General features: G+C 41.9%; 3 protein-coding genes across 3 annotated transcripts; all 3 read right to left on the bottom strand.

Moving 5' to 3' along the window:
- Positions 1-536: 536 nt before the first annotated feature.
- On the bottom strand, positions 537-3,444 carry gem (GTP binding protein overexpressed in skeletal muscle). The gene is made up of 4 exons (XM_074653728.1): positions 2,808-3,444; positions 2,089-2,165; positions 1,408-1,612; positions 537-1,317 (listed from the first exon to the last, which is right to left on the bottom strand). Exons 1-4 carry the CDS (start codon positions 3,172-3,174, stop codon positions 1,034-1,036), a joined length of 933 nt encoding a protein of 310 aa, XP_074509829.1. The 5' UTR covers positions 3,175-3,444; the 3' UTR covers positions 537-1,033.
- Positions 3,445-9,818: 6,374 nt separating this feature from the next.
- On the bottom strand, positions 9,819-26,110 carry rad54b (RAD54 homolog B). Its single transcript, XM_074653738.1, has 16 exons — positions 25,974-26,110; positions 24,542-24,720; positions 24,042-24,237; positions 17,329-17,577; positions 16,073-16,372; positions 15,778-15,940; positions 15,464-15,689; positions 14,464-14,550; positions 14,257-14,377; positions 14,021-14,160; positions 13,649-13,939; positions 13,293-13,456; positions 12,954-13,215; positions 12,715-12,781; positions 11,278-11,475; positions 9,819-10,882 (listed from the first exon to the last, which is right to left on the bottom strand). Exons 2-16 carry the CDS (start codon positions 24,686-24,688, stop codon positions 10,662-10,664), a joined length of 2,832 nt encoding a protein of 943 aa, XP_074509839.1. The 5' UTR covers positions 24,689-24,720; positions 25,974-26,110; the 3' UTR covers positions 9,819-10,661.
- LOC141779096 (fibrinogen silencer-binding protein-like) lies at positions 17,930-20,820 on the bottom strand. Its single transcript, XM_074653757.1, has 2 exons — positions 20,264-20,820; positions 17,930-19,425 (listed from the first exon to the last, which is right to left on the bottom strand). Exons 1-2 carry the CDS (start codon positions 20,668-20,670, stop codon positions 18,861-18,863), a joined length of 972 nt encoding a protein of 323 aa, XP_074509858.1. The 5' UTR covers positions 20,671-20,820; the 3' UTR covers positions 17,930-18,860.
- Positions 26,111-27,587: the final 1,477 nt, after the last annotated feature.

Raw genomic sequence — 27,587 nt, 5'->3', positions numbered from 1 at the left:
GGGACTCTTGTTATGTAAAGCGTGCGTCCATGTATGCTGCTCTGCCTTGTGTTAGATATTCTGGCCAACCTGCATCGACACCATCTGCCTGACACTCCCTGAACTGAACATACAAAACACACTTCCGGCTCTCCTCTGAATGTTACCTTGGCAACATATTTTACCGCTTTTCCGACAAAACTGAGTTTGGGATCAGAGCAGGCGGCGTCTGAGCATGATGTTCGGTGTCACACTGTGACCCAAATCTCTGATCAGTCGCTGAGCAGTCAAATCACTGTGCTCTATCAGATGACACACACACACAGGGCACTAATTTTGTTCCCGAAATGTCACCTGACTCATCTTTTATCAGCTCAGTTGTGTTGCGGTTTGCGTAAGTGTGTCTCTTTTGTGTCAAAGCTGAGTCACCCATGGTAATATCTCATTAGTAAGGTGGAGGCGACAGACAAAAGTGAGTTTTTTTTGTCCCAAATTGGAGAATGTCACTTTATTTCAATAAGTAACCGTGAAACATACAAGTAGCAAAATACAATACATCGTCAATCTGTTATTTATTTACAGTGAGTGCAAAATACAACATGTTACAAATAAACAAGTAACAACTAAATGATCATCACACAAATCGTCAATAGCTTACAACTGGTAAAATCTTAGCACTTGGGAGATCGACAGATGACAAATTCGGCAGGGATGAGAGGAAAGACAGAAGAGAAAAGACTAGTATTAATGTTTTTGTTCAAAACACAGAAACATCACATCCTTCTCTCAGTTTCCATCAGTTGATCTGTAACCTCCAACATTTGTCCAGTCCATTACAGAGCTCAGTCCACTCAGTCTGGTTTAGACTGCAACGTATGGATGTGCGGTACAGAAATGCTGCAAATACCTCTCATGTACACCATGCTGAGGAATGAGCCTCGAACCATCCAACTTTTTGCCCTTCAGAAGCAGGCGTCCACATAGTCTGTTCTCCGGGCCGTAACTTGTTCACCTGCTCAAAGGTTTGGTGTAGAGTTCAAAACAAGTCAGGCTCCTAAAGCACAGAGAGATCGTGGCAGGACTTTGATTTCAGCCAGAACGCCACACTGGGATTGTTCTTCGCTACCACCTTGTCGAGGAAGCGTTTTGCCTTCTTAGGAAGGCTTTCACGCCGAGTCTTAGAGTGTATGTGCCTGCGACGCTTGTTGGCTTCATTAGAGTCTCGACGTAGACGCAGCTGTCGCACCATGCCGCGAAAAGCTTCCCAGACGTTGTGCTGCATGGCGGCCGATGTTTCGATGAACTTGCAGTCAAACACGGCAGCACAGGCTCGACCCTCTGAAACAGAAAGGCAATGATGAGTACTAAAAACCTCACAGTGTATCAGTGCTCATCAGACACAAGCAGACAGGGATTGTATCTCCTCACCGTTGACTGACACCTCTCTGCGTCGCACCAGGTCACATTTGTTCCCCACCAGGATGATCGGCGTGTGCTGGGCAGGACGGAAGCGCCGCAGGGTTATCCGGAGCTCGGAGGCTCGCAGGAAGGAGGCCCGGTCAGTTACAGAGTAGAGCAACAGGTAGGCATCACCTGTCTGCATGTAGTTCTCCTGAGCCCATTCGCTGTCAGTCTGCAAACACAAAAACACAATTAGATAAAGGTTTTCCTGTATCGTATGGACCATGTGCGCTAATTAAGGCTGATCCGAATGCTTTGCCATGGTAATCAACCTCCAAATCAGTATTCGAATGATTTGTTTTTGTTTGTTTGTTTTATAAATACTGTATATATATAGTATGTAAATAGCCCATGAAAAAAGGAATAATCCCACAACATTATTCATATTCAACATTAATTATTATTAGTTATTCTCAGATGGATATCGCTGTTTGTTGTGTGTAGAGGTACGTGTGTGTACAGCAGTGTGGCAGCAGCACTGTAATGGGGGAGATGGAGACAGACAGAAGAACATGTCAGCCTGCCGCTCCGTGCCGCGCCGCAAAGCTTTGAATACCTTTGACTATTCGACTATCACGAAGCTTCGAAGCCCAAAAAAATGGTATTCGGGATAGCCCTAAAGTTAATGCAGCTGTTTTTTCATCTCACCTCTGCATCCCATGTGTCAAACAGAATTATAGTTGCAGGCTCTCCGTCCACTTCGATTTCCTTTTCGCACACTTCATCTGAAATTAACAAACACAAGGAAAACTTTACATTAGTGAAATCATAGACTTATAGTCATTTCAAGGACTACTTGGCTGCTAAACAGCTTCTTTCCCACAGCAATCAGACTGCTCAATCAGAGTATGTGAACTGCACTAAAGAGACTGTTCCTTTAATAATATTTTTGATTTTTAAATTGTAACTATTTATTACATTTTTTTTAGCCACTTTTAGCTTATTTATTAGTGCTCTTAATTATTAGTTAATTACCTTATAGTTTTTTTTGCACTGAATTTCAGAGTGGTGGATGTAAGAAACACAATTTCGTTTTTATGTGGAGCATAAAAATGACAAATAAAGGAATCTTGAATCTTGAATCTTGAATCTTGAATTTGTTGACAGCAATGTGTCATACTATCAAAAATAATTACAGTATTATGATAATATTATAGGAAATTAACAAGTACATGGTGATCCATTTGGGATTATAGTGACCTTTTTTAGATTTTATCTATGTATATTACTATGATAATATGCACATTTTGACATTTATTTATGGGTTTGGTTAACTTTTGTTTGTATCCAGCTATTTTTTAAAATGTCTTAAGATAATAAGACAGACCGGTTTGTTAATAATAATAAGTTCTCATCTTTCCCCTCACCTCCACACATCTCGCAGTCCTCGCTGTCCATGCTGTCTGCTGCCCCGTTGAAGATGCTGGTGAAGGCGGTCTTACCGACCCCGCTGGCCCCTAACAGCACCACCCGGTACGGTCTACCGGGCTCCACCTGCTGCTCTCCGGTGGAGTCAGAGGAGATGACCGAGTCTGAGGACGACCAGCTCCCGCGGCTCCCGTCCGACTCCCCGGTGGAGGTGGAGCTGGTGCAGGACTTGGAGCGGGAGATGCAGGCCGGTACCCGGTTCAGGAGGCTCTCGGTGAGCAGACTGTGGCTGCCCGGGTCGCAGATGCTCCACCGGTGGAGCTCGGTCTGCAGGCGGAGGCTGTGGCGGCGCACCGTGGACAGCATGGTGCACACAGAGCTGCTGAGTTAACCTCTAGCAGGTAAAACACCAAAACAAAACAGAAAGTAGTCGAGTTCTTCCTTAAAAGTCACTTAAAGGCTTATTTAAAACAGATGAAACTCTTTCTGGTTCAGAGGCAAAGACAAAGTTTAACTGGAGCATTGCAGGAAGATTTGGTTGGTAAATCCTGCAGGTGTCTTCCTCATGTGTCTGCTGCTGCAGTCAGTAATCTCCATCTGAGTGTGTTTCTGTAATGCTTGGATGGGGTTTCCCTGGTTTATATAAAGAGGAGGAGGAGGAGGAGAGAGGAGGAGGGGGTCGCACATGGAGCACTAAAGTGTGTTTACTGTGAAGTGGTGCGTGTTTACTGTCTGGACACTGTGATGGGCTACACACATGGACTTATATTTACACCAAAATGATACTGAATTGTGCAACAGGGATATAGAAATTAATAATAATAAAACATATATATTTACAGAATAAATAGATGAGGTTTTCTGGAGTTTAGTAGATTTGCTCTTGTACTGATAATTCAGAGGCTGGACAACAGTGGTATAATGTAAGTTAAAGGTCCCATATCGTGCTCATTTTCAGGTTCATAATTGCATTTTATGTTTCTACTAGAACATGTTTACATGCTGTAATGTTAAAAAAAAACTTTATTTTCCTCATACTGTCAAAGCTAAATATGCCCGTATTTACCCTCCGACTGAAACGCTCCGTTTTAGCACATTTCAACAGAATTGCGTTGCTAGGCAAAAGCTTCAATCCATGTTTACTTCCTGTCAGCTGATGTCATTCACATACAGTGTGTTCCAATCCACGTACTTCCAGAAGTACACTTCAATGTAGTGCACTGTGTGCACTCTGTACTAACTTGAGTAGTGCGTGAATTTCAACGGGGCAGGGTTGTCTCAAATCGAATACCCCGAGCTTACCGGAAATGACGATCGCAACATTTCACCGCGGCTCGCTACCCTCCAAAAGACCTTCTTTTTCTTCGGGGTTTTACGGCAGCTGGCATCCTTTGTGTTGCATTGTTGCCTCCTTCAGGTTTTACTCGTCAACTACCTGCCAAAATATCTGCCTGCTTTGTTGATCAAGAATACACAGAAAATGAAAGCAAAGTGGAAATTACGTTTCCAACGTCGTCTCCTACGATGTGTCCTCCAGTTGGCTGAAAATGCACCGGTATGTTTATGTATTGTATTGTTTTATTCTGTTATCTACATAGCTTCATAAACATCTATACGGTACGTTGTTCAGCACTGCAAAAGCTCCTGCATCATCTGCCGCCATTTTCACACGTTTGAATAGTGGTCGTGGTCCCGCCCTTCCGCTACATAACCAACAAGATGGCGACAATTGATTGTGAAAAGTGTCCAGCGTTCCACGCTCAACGATTTGACCGTTTTGAGTACAACATCCGGGTACTTCAAGTGCACTGCATTTTGCCATACTTTACAGTGTGAACGCACTTATGCACTCAAAATAGTCATTTTTAGTACAGAAGTATGTGGATTGGAACACACTGATAGGCTTCTGTCCATCAACGTCTGTAATGAACGTTGTCATCACTACTGCATTGCATTGTGGGATATTAATGCCGTCGTAGTGTCCAGCGTTGCATATTGTAATATTTCACCTGAAATAGTATGCAATTCGCGCACTGTTGGTTTCATACTAAGGTTCTGGACATACTAAAAAATCCCACATACTGTTTTAGCGTACTAAATAGCATGTTAGTATGGAATTTCAGACGCAACCATAGACTTCAACTGAAAACATGGTGCCTTCAAATGAAACTCATGAGCTCGTATTTACAACACGGGACCATCGTCAATTTGATGCCACCTTGGGCTTTGCGCTTTTTTATTTTTTTATTTTCTTACATTTCATAGACCAAACGCTTAATTGATAAATTAATTAAATTAATTGATAATAACATTAGTCTTGAGTTGTAGCCCAATTTCAATGGCAACACATGATACAAGTAATCTGCATCTACTTCCAATTTTCTCAAATTAGAGGCTGATTTAGTTTGTGTATGAATTATTCAATAATTATGTTATTAAATTAATTTATTTATATATGGAGATCTGTGCGGGTGCCACTGTGACTGATCCAAACCTCTGCTGCTGCCTGTCCAACCTGACAGATGATTAACAGACATGCCACGTTATAACTTGTGCCAATAAAGAAAGACAGAATAAATTATTTCCAAATCCTATTTTTCTTCAATCTTGAGCTCTACCTTGACATACAGCTTCCACATATTAAGACGCAGTATTAGTCAGGTTATTTCAATTCACAATCCCTCGCTCGGATGAATAATTTCAACACTTTCGACATGCTTTTTAGCAGAAAGGTGAAATAAATAGAATGATTGAAGCTACAATTTCCAGGACCATCTACAAGACGAAAACGCAGACGTGTTCTTGTCTCATTAGCAGCAAAGTGAATGAAGGAGTTTCAGATGCACGTTGTAAATTTTATGATACAAGATGTGGCTCAAAGCTGTTAACTGAGTTTCTTTAAATATTATATGGCAGATTTATTAGGTGCAATTCTGTGACTGTTGGGAGTGAAACAATGCTATCTTCTGATACCTTCTGCAAGTGAATATCTAAACATCACATCAGGAGTTACTGAATAAAAGCTTTGAGAAGAGGCTTAGCATGTAAGCCTGAGATTTACTGCCAGCAGCACCAGCATATTGTTGATGGGTTGGAAACCACCTGTTGGTATTTTGTGAATGATCCATTTAGCAATGTACACAACTGTCCAGAGAGACCCTGCATCACATCGCTCTCAACTCGTAAACATCAGATTTTCATTTGCCAAAAGCACTTTGTGTGCGAGATAAAGAGCGACCGACAACAGAGAGAGTTATTACATTAATTGTGGGATTATGCTTCTTTTTTGGCTGTTGTTTTTCAGGACATCCGTATCGGGTTGTGGCCTCATCCGTGAGACCTGCTGCTGTGTATTACAGATCTGATCTGCCTGACAGATGATTGTGCGACATTAAATCCTTGTTAAGTGCTGGAGCAGGACCAGGATCAGGAAGAGGGGGAGTTGTGCTCAGGCTGGCTGCAGACTGGCAGAGTCACGCTGATGGTTATAGATGGGAGCTGAGCGTGACCTGACCTCTTTTCTTTCTATCTCTCTAGTTAATGTAAAACATACTGTGTCTCATAATGTCAGCCAGACAGTTGAGATGTGGGCAGAACAGTCTTCATACAAGAGAGACAAAAATATTTGTGCTTTCATAAAGACTGCATAAAAATCACAGAAGTGCCTTTATAAAAGTTAAATGTCTAAAAAGATGAACATAAGACTATAGCAGCTCTTTACTCTGAATACGATCAATGATATCATCAACTATCTCTACTTCTATGTGGCTGCGGCAACTTCAAAGGAAATCAGTGGTTTACAATATAACAATCAATCAAAGTTACTGCACACCAGCTCACCAAGCAGGGAATAAACCTGTACCCGTCATATATAATAATATACTTCACAAAGCTTCCAGTGAGTTTTAAAACAAGTCGCTCTAATAGAGACTCCGCTGCTGAAACAATGCTGGGTCGGTTTTATAGCACAAATCTTTGATATCAGGCCAGAGAAAAGAATTTAGTCAATACTGCACTCAAAGTTCAGCTATGTAGGACAGTCTATCCAATAGATGAAACGTCATTCAAATGCACTGCAAAGCAAGATGCTCCTTTTTGACTTGGCAGTCTCTAAAAGGACGAGTTCAGCAGTGTTAATGGAGCAAATGCACATCAGCCCGAAAAAGGTGTGTGAATGACAATGATAATGCACAAGGCAAACGCGAGCCACAACAATGCCGTACTTGCTTTAGGCGTGTCATTTGTACACCATGTGGTCTGTACTGACTGCAATGTAAATGCATCTGTGTGAATATGCTGCGCTCAGAGCTAGTGACGTAGAATAAAAAGTGAGAAAGACCGCTGATGTGGGGCGGGAGGGGAGGTGGATGCGTCCAACAAACACACAACTTTTAACCAGGAGACTGGTATTGAAGACCGATTTGATGTGTTTTCCACATGTTTTACTTAGTTTACATACTTATTTTAAGGTCAACCATGACGTTTATCCTAAACCTAAGTGGTTTTGTTCGCCCCTGTTGGTTCTGATCCTTCATACACGCGTGTAATATTCACGCCTCGCTGGGGCAAAACATGACACTGACACGCCATCCTCTGGTGGACAGGCGGGTCTGTTACACGCTTTGGCGTGATACCAGATTGTCCATTTAAATGAATTCACTTGATACTATTTTGTCAATACTTGGTTAAAATAGAACATCATTATTACATTTTAAGGGCAATAAGAGTTTATGAATTCATGAGTAGTCGGTGTACCGGAGAAGTTTTAGTTTGAGCGTCTGTTTCTGAGAAGACAGGTGAATGCTGTTGTAGGTGGAGAAGAAGCAGGAGATAGATATGTGTTTTTTAGCCTTGAGGTTTTAGCTGCAGTGACCTCGTTTCAGATTTCTTTCACTTCTCTTGGTTCAGATGTGGGTCAAGGAGGTACTTACACAATCAAAGCCCTGAGGGTCTATTTTAACAGCGCAATTGCAAAGACCACTGTAGAAAAGTCAAGGAGGACAAATCTAATACTATGGACAATATAGACGCTCTACAACCTACACCATTTCTGGTGCAACGAGTTCATGCTATGAATTTGTATTTTTGATTCACTTAACACCAACCTAACCTTGCACTGCCCCATCTGAATCAAAACATCAAAGGAAAGAGAAAAGAACACCGCCTGTGCTTGCTAAATCTAGGGCTGCAGATAATGAAATGATTGATTATGAATTATTACATTATGATTACATCTCGAATAATTGATTAATCATTTGGTCTATAAATCATTCAAAAAAAGGGGCTCAAGGTGTTTTTTTTGTCTGACCAACAGTACAAAACCCAAAGATGTTCAGTTTGATGTGATGCACAGCAAGAAAAAACAGCAAGGCCTCACATTTGAGAAGCTGGAACCATCAAATGTGAGTCTAAGTAGTAAGAAGTGGTAAGAAGTTGAAAAATCTAATCAAAGGAGAACAATTTTAATGGTGGTTTTAATGGCACACAAAGAGGTGACATCATGTGTGCCTCTAAATTATACTTCAATCCAATTTGAAATATCTCGTCTTATTTTGGAAAAACACTTATTACTTGATCAGATTTTATTTTTAACATTTTATGGCTTTTATGCGCTCCATCTCTAAACTTCTATAAAGAGAGCAGCACAGAGGGGAACATTAATAGCAAAGAGAGCGATGCAGAATATCATTGAAGTAATCCATATAACTCATCTCGTGTGAAGGGAGAACAAACTGAGTCTGAACTTGTTCTTCAAAGGACAGTGAGTTACTGGCGATGTCTGAACTCTTTGTCACTAATAAATGTCTTGAAATGTGCATCCAGTCTGGTGCCATCAACCTAGGAGATTACATATTGAAGCCCATAAGGCCTGCTAAAGGCCTGTGAAGCAAAGACTGTATCTACTGCTAGTACTGATGCACCCGTATCTTAATATCTCCTGTAGAAACATGTGCAGCTTGAACATCAATGATTCTCGGACGGATGAATGAAATATGAGAATTGTGACTTTAGTGTGGGTTAATACCAGAGGCTTGGCCTCTACAGCACATTCAGGTCTTCCACAGAAGTCCTGGGATCACAGGGAATAAACTTCCAATTTGTGATTCAGTCTCTCCATCAAAACAACTGTATCTCTTTCTCCCCCTTCCAGCGGTGGAAAGTCATTCATTCCCTCCATACGCCAGGTCTCTGAGCTGTCTGGCTGGAACGCACGGCTTAAAAGAGGGATTGGCAATGCGGCCAGCAGCGGCTTTACACAGATAGACAAATTCCAGCTCATGCACACACCAGCACATGGCCTCCGAAACCGTTGGAGGAGTGATTTGGATCAATATCCCGCTTGGACGAGTGACACTCGTCTGCCGTACACGTGTCCAATATCAAAGTGCTGCAACACAAAGAAAGGATTGCTCTTCAACAACAAACCGTATCTTACATTGCCAAGGACAGGTCACGGCAGTTGCTTGGGTGACAGTTGCTATGCCACCACTGGTTTCTGTCTGAGGCTCAAATGAATCCGTTTCCTTGTCTGGACTTCCTGACTTTGTAGTGTGGTAGAGATACAGGCCATTTTATCCATGCTGGTGGCAAGGCTCGATGGAAATGTCTGTTGGTTGGTCCACCAGACTGAAAAATACCTCAACATCTATCGGAGCTGCTAGCATGGTTGTAGACTAGTTTTACTATCCCAAACTGATGAGCCTCTAGAGGCCCGCATTGGATTCCCCAGAGACTCCACAGACTACATAATACATTATATGCAAACTTTGAATTCTATCACTGGACTGGCACCAGCAATTTAAATTCACACAGTGCCCACAGAGAAACAGCAGGTGTTTGCATAATCGCCACGCTGCCTCCAGCACGCCACACACGCTGACAGACGCAGAGCTATAACTGTCATATGCATAAAGAGAAAGCTGAACATCTCGGAGACCCATTTATTACACAACAAAGTTGCTTAACAATCACGCAGAGTGGTGAGCATGCGATAAATAATAACTACCCTGTTTATGTAAATATGCATTGTATTGGAGCTCAGTCAATCTGACAGACCCGAGCACAAATCATATGTGAATTCAGGGCGCACACTCAACGACATGACTCCCACGCAGCAGCTTTGTGTTGAAGAGCATGAACAGACCAGTGTTATCCAAAACAACAGACTGAACAGAACAGGTCATGGTCACTACGAGAGACAAACTGCGACATTAGAGCACAAAAATTCAAGACTCGTTAGCCTGTATTCTATCAGAAGATTCAACTCTGGATGACATAGTCATAGCACAGACGGACGTGAACTAGTTTCTTTACTATGGATGGTTGTGTACACGTTCTCTCCATACCACCCAGAGTCTATGACACCTAAACATGTCTCAGTACAACATAAATCCTCTAATTCACAGTAAATGTTATTCTAGATGGACACAAGAGCACCTCTCGTGCATGCTTATCTACTGTATGTGCATATAAAACATACCTGGCACACAAACACTTCCAATTTGCCTCAGTCATACATGCATCTAAAATGCTCCGCTATCCCCAGTAAGAGTTCTTCAGTCAATAACAAATGTTTAAAAGCCTGTTTTTACACAGATTCTTTCTGAATTTCATTTATTTTATGAAGTTTTACAATAAATTTCTTTGAATAAATAAAAACAAATTGAAGACAAGACACAGAATCTTACAAACGTTACTCATTGCTGTTGTCGGCAACACTGTTGAGTGTTTATGTTTCATATGTTGTAGTTAGGCTGCTGACAAAGCCCAGCGCGCCTGAAGACAAACATGTAGAAGAAGTATATGCGTGTGTGAGCCATCGCTATCTAGAGTTTAATCCAGAGTGTGTTTGTTTACGGAGCTGTGTGGGAGATGGTGGTCTGGAAGGCGAAGGTGATGTGGTCTCGTGCGTGATCGAGGTAAGGGTCAGAGAAGGTGTGTGTGTCACCAGAGAAGTGTCTCCACTGCATCAGCTCGGACATGCTGAGATGCTTCTGCTGCGCCCCTCCGCGGTCACCTTGACGACCGAGCTGGCACGGCCTATCGGAATCCTGCTCCTCTTCCTCTACAACAGCTGAGGATGAAGAAAAAAACGTGTTAAAGAAGTGAAGCCATGTTCACTGTTCACGTTCATTATAATATGTTTATGTTCAAAATGATAATAGTGGGGAAGTGGCTTTGGAGGGAGGCCTGAAGGGATGGACTGTCAATGTTGACAACTAGGCGACTTTCTCTCTAGATTTAGGGACTTTTGGAGCTAGTCAGCAGCTGGTGCTGATAGCTACTTTCAATCAAAATGAGTTGGCAACACTGGGCTCGTGTTTTCAGCTGGATCATTTTTTTAAATGTAGTGTACTCTTGCTAGTTTTTCAAGATCGCCCACCCTGCCTTTAAACAGTCTCAGTAAAGTCAAATACCGGTGTCAGTGTGTGTGTGTGTGTGTGTGTGGGGAGTCGCCTGTGTGCCTACCCTGGACTGAGCCGTCCATGCTGCAGCTGCAGTTCAGCAGGTCGTGTGTCAGAGAAAGTGTGTCGGTCAGGCTAAAAAGATCTCGCAGTTCACTGGTGGAGAAGCTGGTGTGCTCCGCCTTTTTGCCCAGGTCAACCACCGTCCCAGAAAGACCCTGTTTGGACACCTGTCTCTGGAATATACGCTCCTCTATGGTGCCTGCAAGGAAGTAACACACACCCAGAGATAAGGATTCACATCAGATGAGCGAAAAGATGGACGACATGACAGCTCCCCCAAAAGTGAAGCCAAAACATCTCGATCGCCCCCTGGTGGCTGGCTGCAGTAAAGGTCATAAGTCCATGTTAGTGGATGGGACATTGACTAACAAGTCAAAGTACACGTCAAATGAATTTTTCTCAAAGATGGTTTCTGTCATTTTTAGGTACTTCTTATCGCGCTGATGTTTGTTCAACTGTTCATTTTAATGATCAGTTTGGTTTTAATTAGTTGTTTAATGCTATAAAAAGGGGGTGAGACGTCATGATTGACACCTGCTCTGAGTGAAGTCGTCATGCAGCGAGAGGCTCAGGAATTGTACAAGAGAGGAGATGTAACTTTAACTTTCCATAACTATCATGAGTCTGTGTAACATCAAAATGTAGTTATAGAGATATTATGGTTAGTTGTTGTGTCTTTATAGCCAAACAGCTACCGTGGTGCTAACGTAGCAGCTAGGTAATACATGTTAGCAAGCTGCAGCCGTGCTCGGCTCGTGATTGTTTCAGGCGGGTGTGTGGGCGAGACCTCAATACCACGGCTCCAGCCCCCCAATCACTACAGTGCAGACTCTGGCTCCAAATGATGTCAAAATCTCAAGATGGCAGATCCAATATCCAGGATATTTTGGTTTCACTTTTGTACAGTGGGAGGAAGTGGAGATGCGTCGTCCATCTATATATACAGTTTATGATTCACATCAGTCTGGTTCATGATATGCTGGACATTCTGGCTCAGTGTGTGTGGCTGTATCCGAAACCACCTACTACATACTACTGACAAACGCAGTATGCAGTATGTACTGTATACTGCGTTCGTCAGTAGTATGGAAAATAAATAGATTTATTTTGTAGTACGCCAGGCCGGGTTTCACGGGTTTCAGGTTTTGGAAAGCAAAAGTAAACAGCAAGTACAATAGCAAACCTCCGCTACTTTACATTAAAAAAATGACCGAAAGTGACTGTTCCAGCACTTTGTATTGTGGGATACAGTAGGCGAGGTAGACTGGTTCGATGCATACTGAAGATTTTTTCCGAATCAGTATGACATCCGGGTATTTTTGGCATACTGTAGATTTTGCTTTTGTACGCATACTGCATGCTACATTTTGGCCAAATCAGTACGTACTACTAGTATAGCATGCAGTTTTGGATACAGCCTGTGTTTGTGTTTTCTGACCTGCAGTGAGGAGACGATAGATGTGCACAGTCTTCTTCTGTCCATCTCTCCACACTCGAGCCATGGCCTGGACACAGTTCAGAGGGAAAAGTTGCAGGGGAGAATTACACAAATGTGCACAGCACCATCTGGTGGATTTGTACAGTATGTTTGTGAGTGTGACAGAGTCTGAGGGTGCTTTCCCACCTGTCGTTCAGTTCATTTGGTCCATGGCATGTCTGTGAGTGTGTGCGTCTTACCTGAATGTCATTGGCAGGGTTCCAGTCAATATCATACAGCACCAGATGGGAAGCACCGATCAGATTGAGCCCCACGCCACCTGCTTTGGAGCTCAGCAGAAACAGGAAGTTCTGATTGTAGGGACTGTTAAAACCGTCAACCAGCCGCTGTCTCTGGCCGGTGGGGGTGTGTCCGTCAAGTCGGCAGAAGGTGTAGCCCACGTGTACACACAAGTTCTGGAGCATGTCAAGTGTCTGAGTATAGTTGGACACTACAACCACCCTACAGGGGCACACAGAGTTTGTCAGCATATATGGAAAAAAATACACACATGCACATACAAACCCACCCGCACATACCTGTCTGAAGGGCTAAGTTGTCTGATGGTGGCCAGCAGGTCCGACAGAACCAGAAGTTTTCCAGAGTCAGCAGTGTTGAATCCACCTGAAGAGTAGGATTCTGGGAAGAGCTCAACCATGCCCTCGTATAAAGAGTTCTCCACTGAACCACTGTCTGCTCGTTCCTAAAAAACATAGCACAGTACTCACAGTTAGGACTGGTAGTAAATCTCTAAACACTAACATGAATGCAGACTCTTTTGACCACAGAGGTGATGCTCAGACTGAGTTCAATAAACAACATCATAAGGCAATTAAATAAGATCAAGGGACCAGATGCATGTTTCACTCCCCTACCGACTAACAAAGAACTTAACCTTGACAGTGGCGTGGAGCAGACCAGGGTGGTTACAGAGCTTCTTCAGTGCAGTGATGCAGGCCAGGTGTGTGTGCGTTTGCGTGGAGCCCTGAAGGCAGGCTCTGAAGACTCTGTGGCAGAGGAGCTGCTTGTACAACTCTCGCTGCAGAGGGGACGGGTTGCAGAACAACGTCCAGTCGAGACGAGGAGGCAGGTAGCGGTTGATGATCTCCTGCGTCCGTCTCAGGATGAACATGCCAGTCAGGCGAGAGAGCTCTGCTGCCCGCTCTTCTCCTAAAACGCTATCCTCCTGTTGGCAGAGATCAGGTTTAATGCCAGATAAACAAATTACTACATAGAGAAGAGAAAGCAAGAGGGGCATTAGCATTACCTCTGTGCAGGAGGGCTGTCTGGAGCGCAGAATCGGCTCCTCATATACTTTTCTATATGCAGTGGACGACCCGAGGATCCCCGGGTTCACAAACTCTATAATAGCATAGAACTCCTGCAGGTCGTTCTGTACTGGGGTGCCTTCAAAACCACAAAGACAATTTATTATATAACCAGTACAAGAAGTTGTAGTTGTCAGTCAGAGAGTCCTTAAAGATTTCCCATCTCTTTCTGCACCTGTTAGTATGACTCTGCGGTGACAGCTCAGGCTGCTGATGGCTGAGGACGTTTTGATGCTGCTGTTCTTTAATCTGTGGCCCTCATCACAAATCACAACACCAAACTCCACTTTCTGCACCTAAAAGCACAAGAAAATAATACTATAACAAAAACAAAAAGATGTAAGCTGATGTATTTGTAACACGAGACACAAGGTGAACATACCTGCTCCAGACTGCGCAGCAGCATCTCATAGCTGATCACAAGAACGCTGTGCAGAGGGGATAACACAAACTGCTCTATCCTGTGGTCCTATACGTATGTCAACAAAGAATGTATATTAATGAATTAACACATGATAGTTTAAGGTAAATAAGTGAATCTGATACTTTAACAAAGTTCTAAAGTGATTTACAGACAAACATTAGACTCTGAAGTCACAGATCATTGTGGAATAAGATAATACAATGACACACAAAGTGCAAGAAGAAAGAACAAGGCAACAGAAGCACAAAGGGACAAAATAATTTAAGAACAGGCAGGTTTAAAATAATGATTATACATTATTTTGTATTTATAAGTCATTCATTTTCATTATGCTCTTTTGTTACATGCTAGTTGTTGCTGAATTCTCTTAAATATAAAACACAACGGGCTTATAAGTAATGAAATGTGCTACAGTTTATAAATAAAACAGAGTGTCTATTTGCACCCGGCGGCTATTCGGCTATTTACGTTTCTCGTGAATAGTAGTAGTAATATAAAGAGCAACAAAATACATGCAAGTAGTAGATTGTGGTGGATGAATGGGTCAAACTAAATACCAATACCTCAGAGACTGGAGTTCAAGTCCCACAAGAAGGCTATTTTTCACTTAGTTGACTTATTATATTCTGTTTTTAAATTATTATTTGTGTTTTCAGTCACAGCTTGGTTAGGTGTAGGCACCAAAACTACATGGTTAGGTTTAGGAAAAATATACATACAGTACATTCAGTATACACATACAGTATGTAATGTGTGCCCGGGTCGAGTGCAAATAGCATTGTTGGCTACGGACACCTGGGTGCTAATAGCATCTGCCTAAATAAAATTGCTTTGCTGCAATATACAGTAAATTGAACCTGAAACCTCTGACCAAATAAAATCTCTCTACTTATGTTGCCATCAAGCTGCTTGAGCTCTTTGTAAATCCAAAAGAACGAATTTACCCTCCTCTCCTCACCTGATCCACAGTGAAAACACTGATCCTCTCGCGGCCCAGCCACTTGTTAAACTCTGCAGCCCAGTTGTGCACGAGGCTGCCGGGGGTGACCACGAGGACTCGCTTAGCAACCGGCTTCCCGCCGTAAGGTCCTTGTTTAAGCAACGTCCAGGCCAGCGCCACACTCTGGAGGGTCTTCCCCAGACCCATCTCGTCGGCCAGGATAGCCCCGTAGCGACCCACGGCTCTGAAGCACACACAATAAAACAAATCAATATGATCTATTAGGAATCCTAATAATGGAACAATAATGTTGTGGGAACAAGCTCAGTTACCTCAAGCCCATGACACACTCATAGAGAAAGAGCAGGCCGTCTCTCTGGTGGGGTCGCAGGTGAGTTGTCAGGTACGGGTCAACAACAACATCAACCACAGGAAGCCCCGACTTGTTATTAGACCACTGGTGGTTAGCAGAGGGACGGGGCATCACCAGCGCACCTGCAAAAGATCCAGAGACCCTGAGTATGTATATAAACAATGTTTGTATAAGACAAAAAATGGTCTTCCAACAAACCAATAGATGCCAAGAACGGTCAACAATTAAGACATATTAAGAATTAGTCTAAATACCTGGAGCCAGCGGGTCATGGCGAGGTCTGCAGGTCTGTTCCTCCTCTGGTTTGGATCCTGGATGATCCGCTCTGCCCAACAGTGTCGGAGAGCAGAAAGGTTTGGACGCCAAGCGACAACCGGGAGGTGGAGCTGACCTTGTGTGTGGCTCCTCTTTCTCTACCTGGACCTCTTGGAAACAACGGCCACTGGCGAAGTCCTCCGCAGAGATGACCCCCATCACCTCCACCTCCTTCCCTCCGATCATCAGGGTCTCTCCATCGGACAGGGAGGCCAGCACGGACACCTTGTAGCCACTTCCTACACGCAAACATGCACAAGCACACCCAATGAAATCACAGTGATAATGTGTTGGGAGAAATGATCTCAATGATTTTTTAAATGTTAGCTACTTAAAAGGTAAAAAAAAATCAGGTTTAAGACAAACATTTAAATACCAAATTTAAATAAATTAACCTATTTTGCATTACAAAATACCACATGTTATGAATAATATAAAGTACAAACAGATTATAAAGTATTTGCAGTTACTTTTGAAGGTTAAGCTTACAGAACAACTTGACTCCAGCTGACACTGTTTGCATTTCTAGCCGTTCTGCAGGAGTAAATAAGTGTGCTCAAGGTGTAGTCACTACACTCAAACATCACTGTTGGACGTGGTTACATGAGCAACGGAGCATACTTCAAATCGGTGGAGCAGTTTTGATACTTTAGAATTTAAAGTGACTTATGTTAAAGGGGAACTACGGCTATTTTCAAAATTCATACATGTTATTCCTATGGTCTAAGGCAGTCCAAGAAATATCGGTAAACATAGACAGCTCTCTCCCAAATGATCCAAAAACTAGAGTGCTCAAACTCAAACTTTTGATGTCTTAGTCCATAGACAATGAATGGTAGAGTGATTTTGTGAACCCTCAGAGTGTTTGTTTTCTTTTTTTATACCTAAATGAGCTTTTTTTGGTTGTTGTATTCTCAGTTGTGAAACAGAAACTGTTCTCATATACTCTCCCCTGGGTGCTCTCAGTGTCATCTAGAACATCTCTCCCTATAAATTGTGTATGGAGCAGCTCCAGACTTTATACCTGATGACATCACAAGTTATAGACTTACTTCTGTGGTTTCTGGCTTTGAGAGAGCAGCTCATGTTCACATATACTGATTGAACTTTACTAGGCCATGGAAACAACATATCTGCTCCTTCTTCCACTAGACTAAAACATGACAAAAAATAAATAAATGTGTGTCTGTCTCACCCTTTCCAATGTCCTTGCCCTCCATATCTTTCAGTGTGGCTGTGCGTCCTCTTGTAACCAGGACCGCATCGCCCTCCCAGCGCTTGTGCTTCTTCTTACTGGCTTTACACCACATCACGCTGAAGTAACGCACTCCGTCCTGACTAGAGCCAGAGTCTGAGCCTGCAGCTCCAGAAACAAACACTGACCCCACTGGAGACTGAGGGGTTTGAGAAGACCCGGAAAGGGACTGATGGTAACCATTCCCTCCTGTAACACAAAGACATACAACATAGTGAAAAACCAACAGAAATATCTAAGACACAGCTCACCAGCAGAGGTCCCTGCTGCACCGGGTCTACACATCATACTAGACCTTCATATCAGAGATGATACCCCTTCCTCTCATACATTCACATGCCTGAAAACTTGAGCGCTACTCATGTCATGTTGGAATTAAAATGCAGTGGTCATCATGCTTTGCTTTTAATGTCGGTAACAAAGATTGGTAAATACAGACAACCCCATTAAGAAAAATCATCTTCCTCAGAGAGGCTGAAATCATGAGAGCAGATGCCTGTTTGAACTGTAATAAACATAAAACCAGCAGCATATTAACCTTACTTTTTTAATAGAAACAAGTGAACATATGGACAAAGTGTAAAAGAAACTGACAACACTCAACTTTACAATACAATCAATGCCGTAGTCACAAACATTAAATAACAATAACATCGCAAAACCGACTCCACATCTCCCTTCTTTTGATCACTTAAATCAATATTCAGCAACCAGAGAGAATTTCTGACTTGAACAGATTTATCTCACTTTCATGTAAAACCAGCAACTCACCGAACAGGATTTGTCATTATTAGCATCTTGGGTTTAAGGCCATCGGCAGTTTAACTTGTGCTTCAATCCTGGGTATCTGAACATTTATCGGCTCTAGAAAAAAAGTGTTAACTTTGTTTGGAGTGCATTTCTAACCTACAAAATGTTGAATAAGTGCCCCTAGTTTGGTTCCCTACAAGTGCTACAATGAAATGACTTTATCACATCTGATTTTTACAGATGTCAGATCAAATGGAAATTTTCTTTACAAAGAATGAACAGAGGCAGACACTCACACTGGTGACTCTCCAGTATATCATTAACACTATGCTACAACTCCCATAGATACGTATCGGTGGCAGATCTAGGCAGGAAAAGCACCACCATGGTACACGTCATTCATTACTACTAATATTCCCTTCCAAAACCTGGACTTTCACATTTATTTAACCTATTTTGGCCAGTCACAGTGTTTTTCTGCTGCTTCTGTCATTAAGAACGATATGATGATACATTTCTAACACTGACGAGCATAAACACAGACTGATGGCAACACAAAACAGCCTTGACCTGCAATATGCAAACAGGCTTTTAGTGTCTGTACGAGGCACTATGTTTCCAAAAGAAATTCAAGTTCTCAAACATGAAACTGATGAGTGTGATTGCTCCTCAGAGCCTCTCCCTTACTAACACTGGACACTGGATGTGCGTGTTCACGCTCGTTATAGAGGAATTGGCAGCCCGTGTCTCAGTCGAGCAGCCCTTAGTTTCTCCACTTTGATCTTGGCTTTCAGAAGTTCCTCCTCCAGGTCTTGTTTCCTCTTCAGCCCCTCCCTCTTCTCCTCAAGGTACAAGGAAACCTTCCTGTGATTGGCTAACACCAACTCGTGCTCCTCTTTGGCGAGGTGCAGAGGGCGGAACCTGTCGTGCTCGTGGGGGTAGATGTCGTTGGGGTAAAGGTCGTGGCCTAAGGGCAGCGGCGAGGGGGAGAGGGGGATGTTAACGGAGGAAGGGACGGGAGACAGGGATGCTTCGTAATCGTGGACGCTGCCCAAGTCCTGTTCCCCCTCCCCGTCCCCCTCCCGCTCCTGGCCTCCGTCCAGCCCTGGTTCTGTGTGTGTGGAGTGGATGGGGAGGTCTGGCGGCGGTTTAACATCCTCTTCAGGGTCCAGCTGGACCACCTCATGGGGGATACTTGGGACAGCTGCTGAGTAATCCTGGAGTCCGGCCAGAGAGGAGCTGCTGCCAGGATGTTCGACAGGAGAGTTGTGCTTGCTGTATATTAATCTACAAATGGAACGAAGGACAAAAAAATAAGTGAGACTAGACAGCGTATATCGAGTGTCTACATCTTGTTTATAAGAGGTGTGTGGAGATGTCTGTTGGTGATGATGCACACTAAATTAATCAATCAACGGATCAGTTGACTAATCAGAGTAGACGAGAGGAAATTGAGTGATTCAAAGTAAAAAATAAACCTATTCTGGTTACAACCTAACAGATAATATGATTTCCTTGCTGTTTCACATGATTATGCATAATTAATTGAGTCATTTGCATTCAGTATTCTTGGGTAGGTATTTATGTTATTTTTTTTTTAAACACTAAAATTACACTAATTCTTTAAAAAAAAAAAATTCTTTGGCATACTCTCCCGAGCCAATATTAATATATTCTTTCTGCCTCAGCTTCATTTTCCTTACTTTCTGTAGCACTGGGAACTTGAACCAAGCCAAAAACATAACTTTGGGGTCCAATTTGTGATATGTAATTGTCTTAAATAACCCTATGATTCACCTGAAACTAAATTAATCAATATGAAAACAAGAGTTTTTCCCATGTGAATGTACGCAAACAAAAAACAACAACTACTAAAGAGCAGTAAATAACAGCAGGACATACTGTGTTGTCCTGTTGAGCGTGACGATGCACAGAGAGTGTAATCTGATTGGGCTTTGGAGCCGTGAGTTGAGCCCCTCCCTTCCTTCCTCCTTAACACTATTGTGACTACATACAATGATGTATGTTGCTCGCTAAACTCTCACCTGACTGGTGTGTTATCCCTTCAGGTCTGTATTAACATGTGTGTGTGTGTGTGTGCTCGTAGGTGTATATCACACTGTACCTGCGCAGGGCCTGGTCCTTTTCATGGATGGGCACATGGTGAAACAGGTGAGGGATCATCTCCATGATTCTCCTGGTTGGCTCCGAGATGCTGGCTCTGTACTCTGGCTGGGCGTGTCTCCGCTGCATCACTTCCTGCTTGGCTGACTCCTTCAGCCTCTTGTAGAGGGTCCTGAGGCCCTGAGCGGTGCGATGGGGTCTGTCCCCTCCCAGGTCGTTGTATTGCTCAGCCACGGTGTCCCAGCACTTGTTCTTGTCCACGATGACCGCGTGCTTGTTGGTGTGCTCCTCCAGGATGCGGATGTGAGGACGGACCAGCTTCAACAGGTCCAGCTTCTCAGAGAGTGTGAAGTTGGAGGAGCGAGCTTTGCCCACCATACTGGACAGAAACACAGAGCTGGATGCCATCTTATAGCATAGCGGACTCACGCAGACCAAGTCAGGCCTATGGCTGGCTGTCGCCGTTCAGCAACCACGCTCAATACTGAGGCTCCTCACTCTTCCCACCTGTCTTTTTTTTTTGGTCCCTGCAGCTGGCTTCTCTTGGTCCACGGTGTTTAAAGCTTAACGCTGGCCTTACTCCCATATATTTCTCATTTTTTCTTCCATTCTTCTTCTAAATCAAACCTAAACTGTGTCTAACATGTGCATGGATTCATACACTACTCCTAGGTTCCCCTCTCAGCCACGTTGCACAACAAAAACAGGCAGTGCTGCACACAATAAGAATCAGGCTTAACTAGGCCAGCCTCGTTTAGGCCCCCGCCTACCGCGGAGGGCTTTGGATGAATTCCTCCCAGCTTAGGCTGACGTAGCTAAGCCGCTTAAGCCCAGCCCGACCTACTTACAGCTCGGTCTCTCTAAACCCCAAACCAAGCACAGCACAGAGCACAGCCACACTGCCTCTTTATTATAACACCAGGACGGCTGCAGAGGCTCTGTGTCCTGCACACATGAGGGGAAACATGTCTTAAAACAGTGTATTACAGGTTATTACAGGTCAGGGGTCTATTTTCCCCACAGTGGGTGATGCTTTGATAAAACGCTGGTTTAACTAACTGAGATGGGGGAGGGGTTTTGTGAGCGCGCTGCGCGTCCCCGCAGGAGCAGGACGAGCGCTTATAACCATTTAACGACGTCTATACAGTGAATGCATGAAATAAATCAGACTAAAACACGTGTGCATGAAACCGTGTCACCGAGCTTTGCCCCGGTCTGCTTGCAAAGTGATGCCGCGTGTGTTTGGGGTGTTTCAGCGGCACTAGTTGCTCCAGCAGGAGGAGGAGGAGGAGGAGAGCTGGCTCACTGAGCCCGAGCACAGTCCTAATCTGCCCGGCGCTGCCGCTGCACTACACCGCTCATTTACATAATGCTGGACCTGCTGTCACTCAGCCTCAGCCCGCCTGGTTTAACATCCATCCATCCTCTGTGTGTGTGTGTGTGTGTTATTATTAGCCACAGAGAGACGGGACACTGCGGAATAAAGACAGCGCGGCCACTAGAAACTAATTTAAAAAAGAAAAGGTACCATCCAGATCCAGGAGGACATGAGGGACATTTAAGTGGAGCACTATTGTGCTAAATCACCTGCACGCAGGTTCATAATTAACCCGTAGTCAAATCAGGTGAATGCATCGACCCTGTGATGATGTGACGGTGTAGTGTAATGTTTAACAATCAATCTCACATGTGGAGAGAGAACTGTGCAGGGGTTTTGTTTTTAAGCTTACAGGATGTGGTGTTGAGTTAAAGCAGACCTTAAATGCCTCTAAAAAAAGTCAACTGGTTGTCCGTGTTTGCAATTAGGTACATTCGCGGAATGTAATTTGTAATGTGCAATACTCTGCACTTTATTCTATTTATTCCTTTATTGTTTTATCTCGTATTGTTTTTATTCTTTTATTTATTGTTTTTATTTCAAATATTTGTATTCTTGTACTTTTATTGATCTCACCTCCCCATATGCCACCTACTGTGTTCCCTCTGTCATTGATGATTGTGCAGTATGAATGTGTATATGTCTCGGTGGACTGGAGAAACTGAATTGCCCTTTGGGGATAACTAAAGCTATCTGTATCTGTATCTGAATCAATATAACCCAAGAAGTCTTGCTTCATGTGCATTTCCTAATAAAAGATTTAGCAACCAAAGATTATGTACAGTGAGGAATTCAGTTATAGGTGTTTCACAATAAATTGGCATCTGAACCTGAGATGCAGGGAGAGGATTCAACGACATGTTTCCGCAAGTTTGTGAATCTAATTCTCATATCTCTGATCTGTCACTCAACATGGTATGATTTTCATGTTTCCTGGCAGCCTGTTTACTATCTTTATTTTTGTATTGCAGACAATGTCAGATAACACATGTAATAGGGAAGTAGGCACTACTATAAGTACTATATTGGGGTCGTGATAGATAAGTCTTTTTTTAAGTTATTACTATAGGCTATACCAGGGGTCAGCAACCTTAACTATCAAAAAAAGGCATTTTTTTAGGCAAAAAAAAAAAAATCTGTCTGGAGCCGCAAAACAATTGAGCTTTGTGATGAAGGTAACACAGCTTATAGTCTAAGTATATAGTATATAAGTCTAATGCAGTGAGGGCCAAAGTGCAAATGTACTACAGAGTATTAGGGCCACATTGAGGGAAAAAACATCTGAGAGTTACAGCATAAAGTCATAAAATTACGAGAAAAAAGTCATAACTTAACGAGACTAAAGTCATAACTGTACGAGAAAAAAAGCGTAATATTACGAGAATAAAGTCATAACTTTACAAGACTAAAGTCATAACTTTACGAGAATAAAAGTCGTAATATTACTGGAATAAAGTCGAACCATAGACCTACAACAATGATAAATAAAAATGAAAATATAAACAAAAATCAGTTATTCATTTTCCTTTTTAAATATCCACACGGAGCCATTGGAGAGGAGCTAAAGAGCCGCATGTGGCTCCGGAGCCGCAGGTTGCAGACTCCTGGGCTAGACCAACTGCATGATGGATTAAGTATAGCAGCAAAAATCAAAGTAAACATATATTATATGTACCATGTCAAAGCTGCTATAACTCTCACGGTGAGACATTTTCTCCTGAAAGAAGCTAGACTTGTAGTTTATAAACATCACAAAGAAAAGATACTGCTGTTTTAATTACCTTGTATTAGATTGTATATTGAGGTATATCTAGAGTATTTTAAGTTTTAAGTATTTTAAGTATTCATTGTAAATAATCTAACAAAGGAAAATAGGTAATAAAACATGTATAAATAAATAAATAGAAATATATTGTATAAATACACTGAGTGACTAATTTACCTAGACGTAATATGAAATGACCATGGTCTTTAGTTCTCTAATTAAGCACCTGTAGCAGCAAACATACTGTTTATTCCTCTTACAGTTGGTGCTTTTCAGCCCACCTGCATTTAATTGAGCACTAATTAGGTGTCTCGTTAAGATCTCAAAGCATTACACACAGTAATTCAAACAACCATGCCTATTACATTATCAGCATTACCATAGCAGCTATTGGACATTCTGGCATATATGAATGTCATTAATTATCATGTCATGGGTGATTTTCTTATATTATATATATCTTCTTTCCTTCAGGCGGATATTTGCCTGAAAAAGATTTATGTTGGGTCGAAACGTCGCTTAAAAAAAATAAATATTTTTTGTATCCAGCACCTATCCCAATGTAGTTACAATACACATGACTATTCTTGCCCATATTAGGTGCTACTGTCCCAGCTACAGATCTTTGTGTCTTACCTGCTGGTCTGTTGTCTTCTCTGTACTCTTCAGAGACAGCGTTAGGACGTTCGGTCTCTGCCTCATTTTCCTTACTTTCCGCTGCACTGAGAACACGAGCCAGAGCCCTCGACAAGGCTGGAGCAGGCTGGGCGGCTTTCGGCTGGACTTCATACTCTGTTTTACTCTGAGCTGGTGCTGTTAGACTTCTCTGGACCTGCAGGATGAGAAGAAGACGCTGGATGATGATCGAAGATGATGGGAATCAAAAGAATACTGAGGGATCATACTGTAGGTTAAAGCCTCTGAACACCCACACACAGGTGTTTTCACTTATTCTGACTGATTAGACCGCTGCTCAAGGTGGGCCGAAGCTTTTTACTGTAGGTCACAAATCTTCATCTATCAATAAGAATGATAAATGTGTAATTTGTCCCACCGACTGAGAAGAGGTCTAATCAGCTAAATTAACTGGAAACACCTGAGTGGGTTGTTCAGAGAGTTTAACTGTGAATAATTACCTTGTCCAGTGCATTGCCTAAACCAAGTTTAGGGGTAAGGGGCTTGGATTCAGCCACAAGACATGAAGAAGATGCTCCAGGGGGCATAAACCGAGGCTTTTTCACAGCATTACCCGAGAGCTGGCTGGGAGCTCCTGAGCGCCTCATTCTGCTACTGGCAACCCACAATAATCTATATCCTAAGGACAGAAAGAAATGAATAAAACACAACAATTAATACTGTAGGTCCTATTCAGCATATTATCATGTCAATTAACTGAGTGGACCAGAGACACCCAGGGATCTTTCAAAGCTCTGACATTCACAAGTGAATGTGCGAGGAAGACTAGGTGGGTTTCACTGTCTTCATGGTTCATCTCCACCAAACTCAATTTCTTCTTTAGTGGTTCAGTATTGGTGTCCTTGTCCCACAACAGGAAGGTTTACTTACTCACACTCAGGGTCTGAAATTAACCTTTTTCCTCACCTGCCACTGTGGCAGGTCACTGAACATTTCTCTTGTACTTGTCACTCATTTTTTTTTGTCTGCCACTTCTGAAATCTAGGTTTTAACATTGTAAACACTGAGTCAGTGGTACTAGACGGTAGAATTATGGAATATATCATGTAACCTTAATCCGTGACTATATTTGGTAAATTAAATTAGCAAGTTACCTAAATTATTTACCAGCAGACATGGAAATAAAGCATAGCAATTAACTTTTTATTCTTTTCCTGGAAATGTATTAAATAAATTACCAGCTATTGAGAAATAGTGGAATATAATTATTAAATAATGTTTATAGTAAAGCAATTTTCAATAAATTCTGAGGTAAATATTGGGGTAATTTGTCAGTAATTCCAAAGAAATTTAAAATAGGTTACTTGCTAATTATCACCTAATTACCATGAAATTGTGGACCTGTAAAATGAAGTGTTATCATATATTTAATTTAGGCTTTAGAATTGCTTTGTAAAAATAATATTTCTTCATGTAAGGAAAACCTGTCTTAGACACAAGAACATACAGACCCTATAATATAATACTCATATTCCATGATAAACTAATTCTTTACAGCTTTGGCACACTTATAAATCACTTTAACAACTTATCAGACACATATAACTAAATTGTCTTAGTTGTCATCTTCACAACTCAAACACAAGTTTATGACGTCAGCTATATGAAGACACCACTTTGGCTATGTGATGGAGACATCTAACATTTCATTATTAGCATATTCAGTATATTGTTGCAGCTCTAGCGACGGTAAAATACATGAACTATACATATATTAACTAGAAACTACCAACACATCCAGATCCAGCTCTAGTTACATTAACCTGCAGCATGTTAGCTCGCTAGCCACAAACAGTCGCTAACACCGCTGACCCGGTGTCAGATTGGTTGTAATGTCATGTTTGATAACGTGTGATAACGTGTCGTACATACCCGGACGAACTAAACGTTTGATGGAAACATTTAAGGTCACAAAATGTCATTAAAATCAACAAAAAAATCTATAAAACCGTCTTGTGTTTTCTTCCTGTCACTCTGGAGTCTGTTCAGGTTCTCCCGCTGAACGATCTGATTGGTTGAACCGCCAGCAGTGGGCGTGGTCAAACTGGGTGGGATGAGTTTGATTTTAACACCGCAGTAGTTTATCTTTCACATCCCCATTGAGTTCCCGCAACCGCTCAATCCCTGGTGCTTTAAATCGAGCACACCTAGTGCTTTTCCTGTGGTGACCTCACTTCCCCCCCTTTAACAACATCAGGGGAGAATAAATATATTGACAAAATCCAGATGTTGGTGAGGTTTTGCATAATGATTATTAGATGCCTATAATAATATTTCTTTATATATTATTTATTTTATACTACAGTATATTTTGTCTTGTTCTCACCCCCCTGCTTTGACATTGCTATACATTTTTGTAGTCATACCAGTCTAGGTGAAAGTACATTAACTGAAGTACTGCACTTAAAGGTCCCATATTATGCTCATTTTCAGGTTCATGCTTGTATTTTGGGTTTCTACTAGAACATGTTTACATGCTTTAATGTTCAAAAAACATATTATTTTTCTCATACTGTCTGTTTGAATATACCTGTATTTACCCTCTGTCTGAAACGCTCTGTTTTAGTGCATTTCAATGGAATTGCAACGGAATTGCGTTGCTAGGCAACAGCTTGGGTCCATGTTTACTTCCTGTCAGCTGATGTCATTCACAAACACTGCAACAGGAAATAAACTGGGACACATTTAGGGTGTTTACGTTTAAAACTGTGTAATGGTCTAAATATTGTATATTTGTGACATCACAAATGGACAGAAATCCTAACGGCTTGTTTCAAACGCACAGTTTCTGAATACGGGCTGTGTGTATTTCTCCATGGATTGAGTGTTTTGATACTTTCACAGTATTTATATATCACTGTAACCTGCTTTATAATATAAAATACATGAAAATCTCACTTTTTACAATATGGGATCTTTAAGTACAATTCTGAGGTACTTTATTTGAGTATTTGAAGGTATGCATACTTAGTTAAATACTAACAGAGGGAAATCACATTTTCTCCACTACATTTATTTGACATATACAGTGTAATATTTGAAATAATAAACATTTTAAAAAACCAACAATGAGCATATGAACAGTATAAAATAATTTATATTGGCACTATTACACTATGAGAAGCCATGTTAATGTATCAGTAATTATAAACCGCTATTTAATAATATAACACTGAGAGGAGCCATTCCAGTGCATTGATATGTACTTTAACTTTTGATACACGCAGTACATTTAGCTGAAAAGTCTCACATTCTTAAAATGGAAATTATAACGCACAATTTTTACTTGTAGGCCTAATGAAGTATTTTTTACATTGCGGTATTGCTGTATTTTAAAATATAAGTAACAAATCTGAATACTTTTTCCTCCACTGAATCTAATCATAGAATATAAAGGGACTGGGATGAGTCCAGGGGTTTGGATTGCTCTTTGATTTTTGTGGTCTGACAGTGTCATCTGATGTTGTGCAGTCTGTAATCCAATCA

Source organism: Sebastes fasciatus, chromosome 12, assembly GCF_043250625.1.
Source record: "Sebastes fasciatus isolate fSebFas1 chromosome 12, fSebFas1.pri, whole genome shotgun sequence".
In the NCBI taxonomy this organism is placed as follows: domain Eukaryota; kingdom Metazoa; phylum Chordata; class Actinopteri; order Perciformes; family Sebastidae; genus Sebastes; species Sebastes fasciatus.
This window is presented reverse-complemented; position numbering and strand designations above follow the sequence as displayed.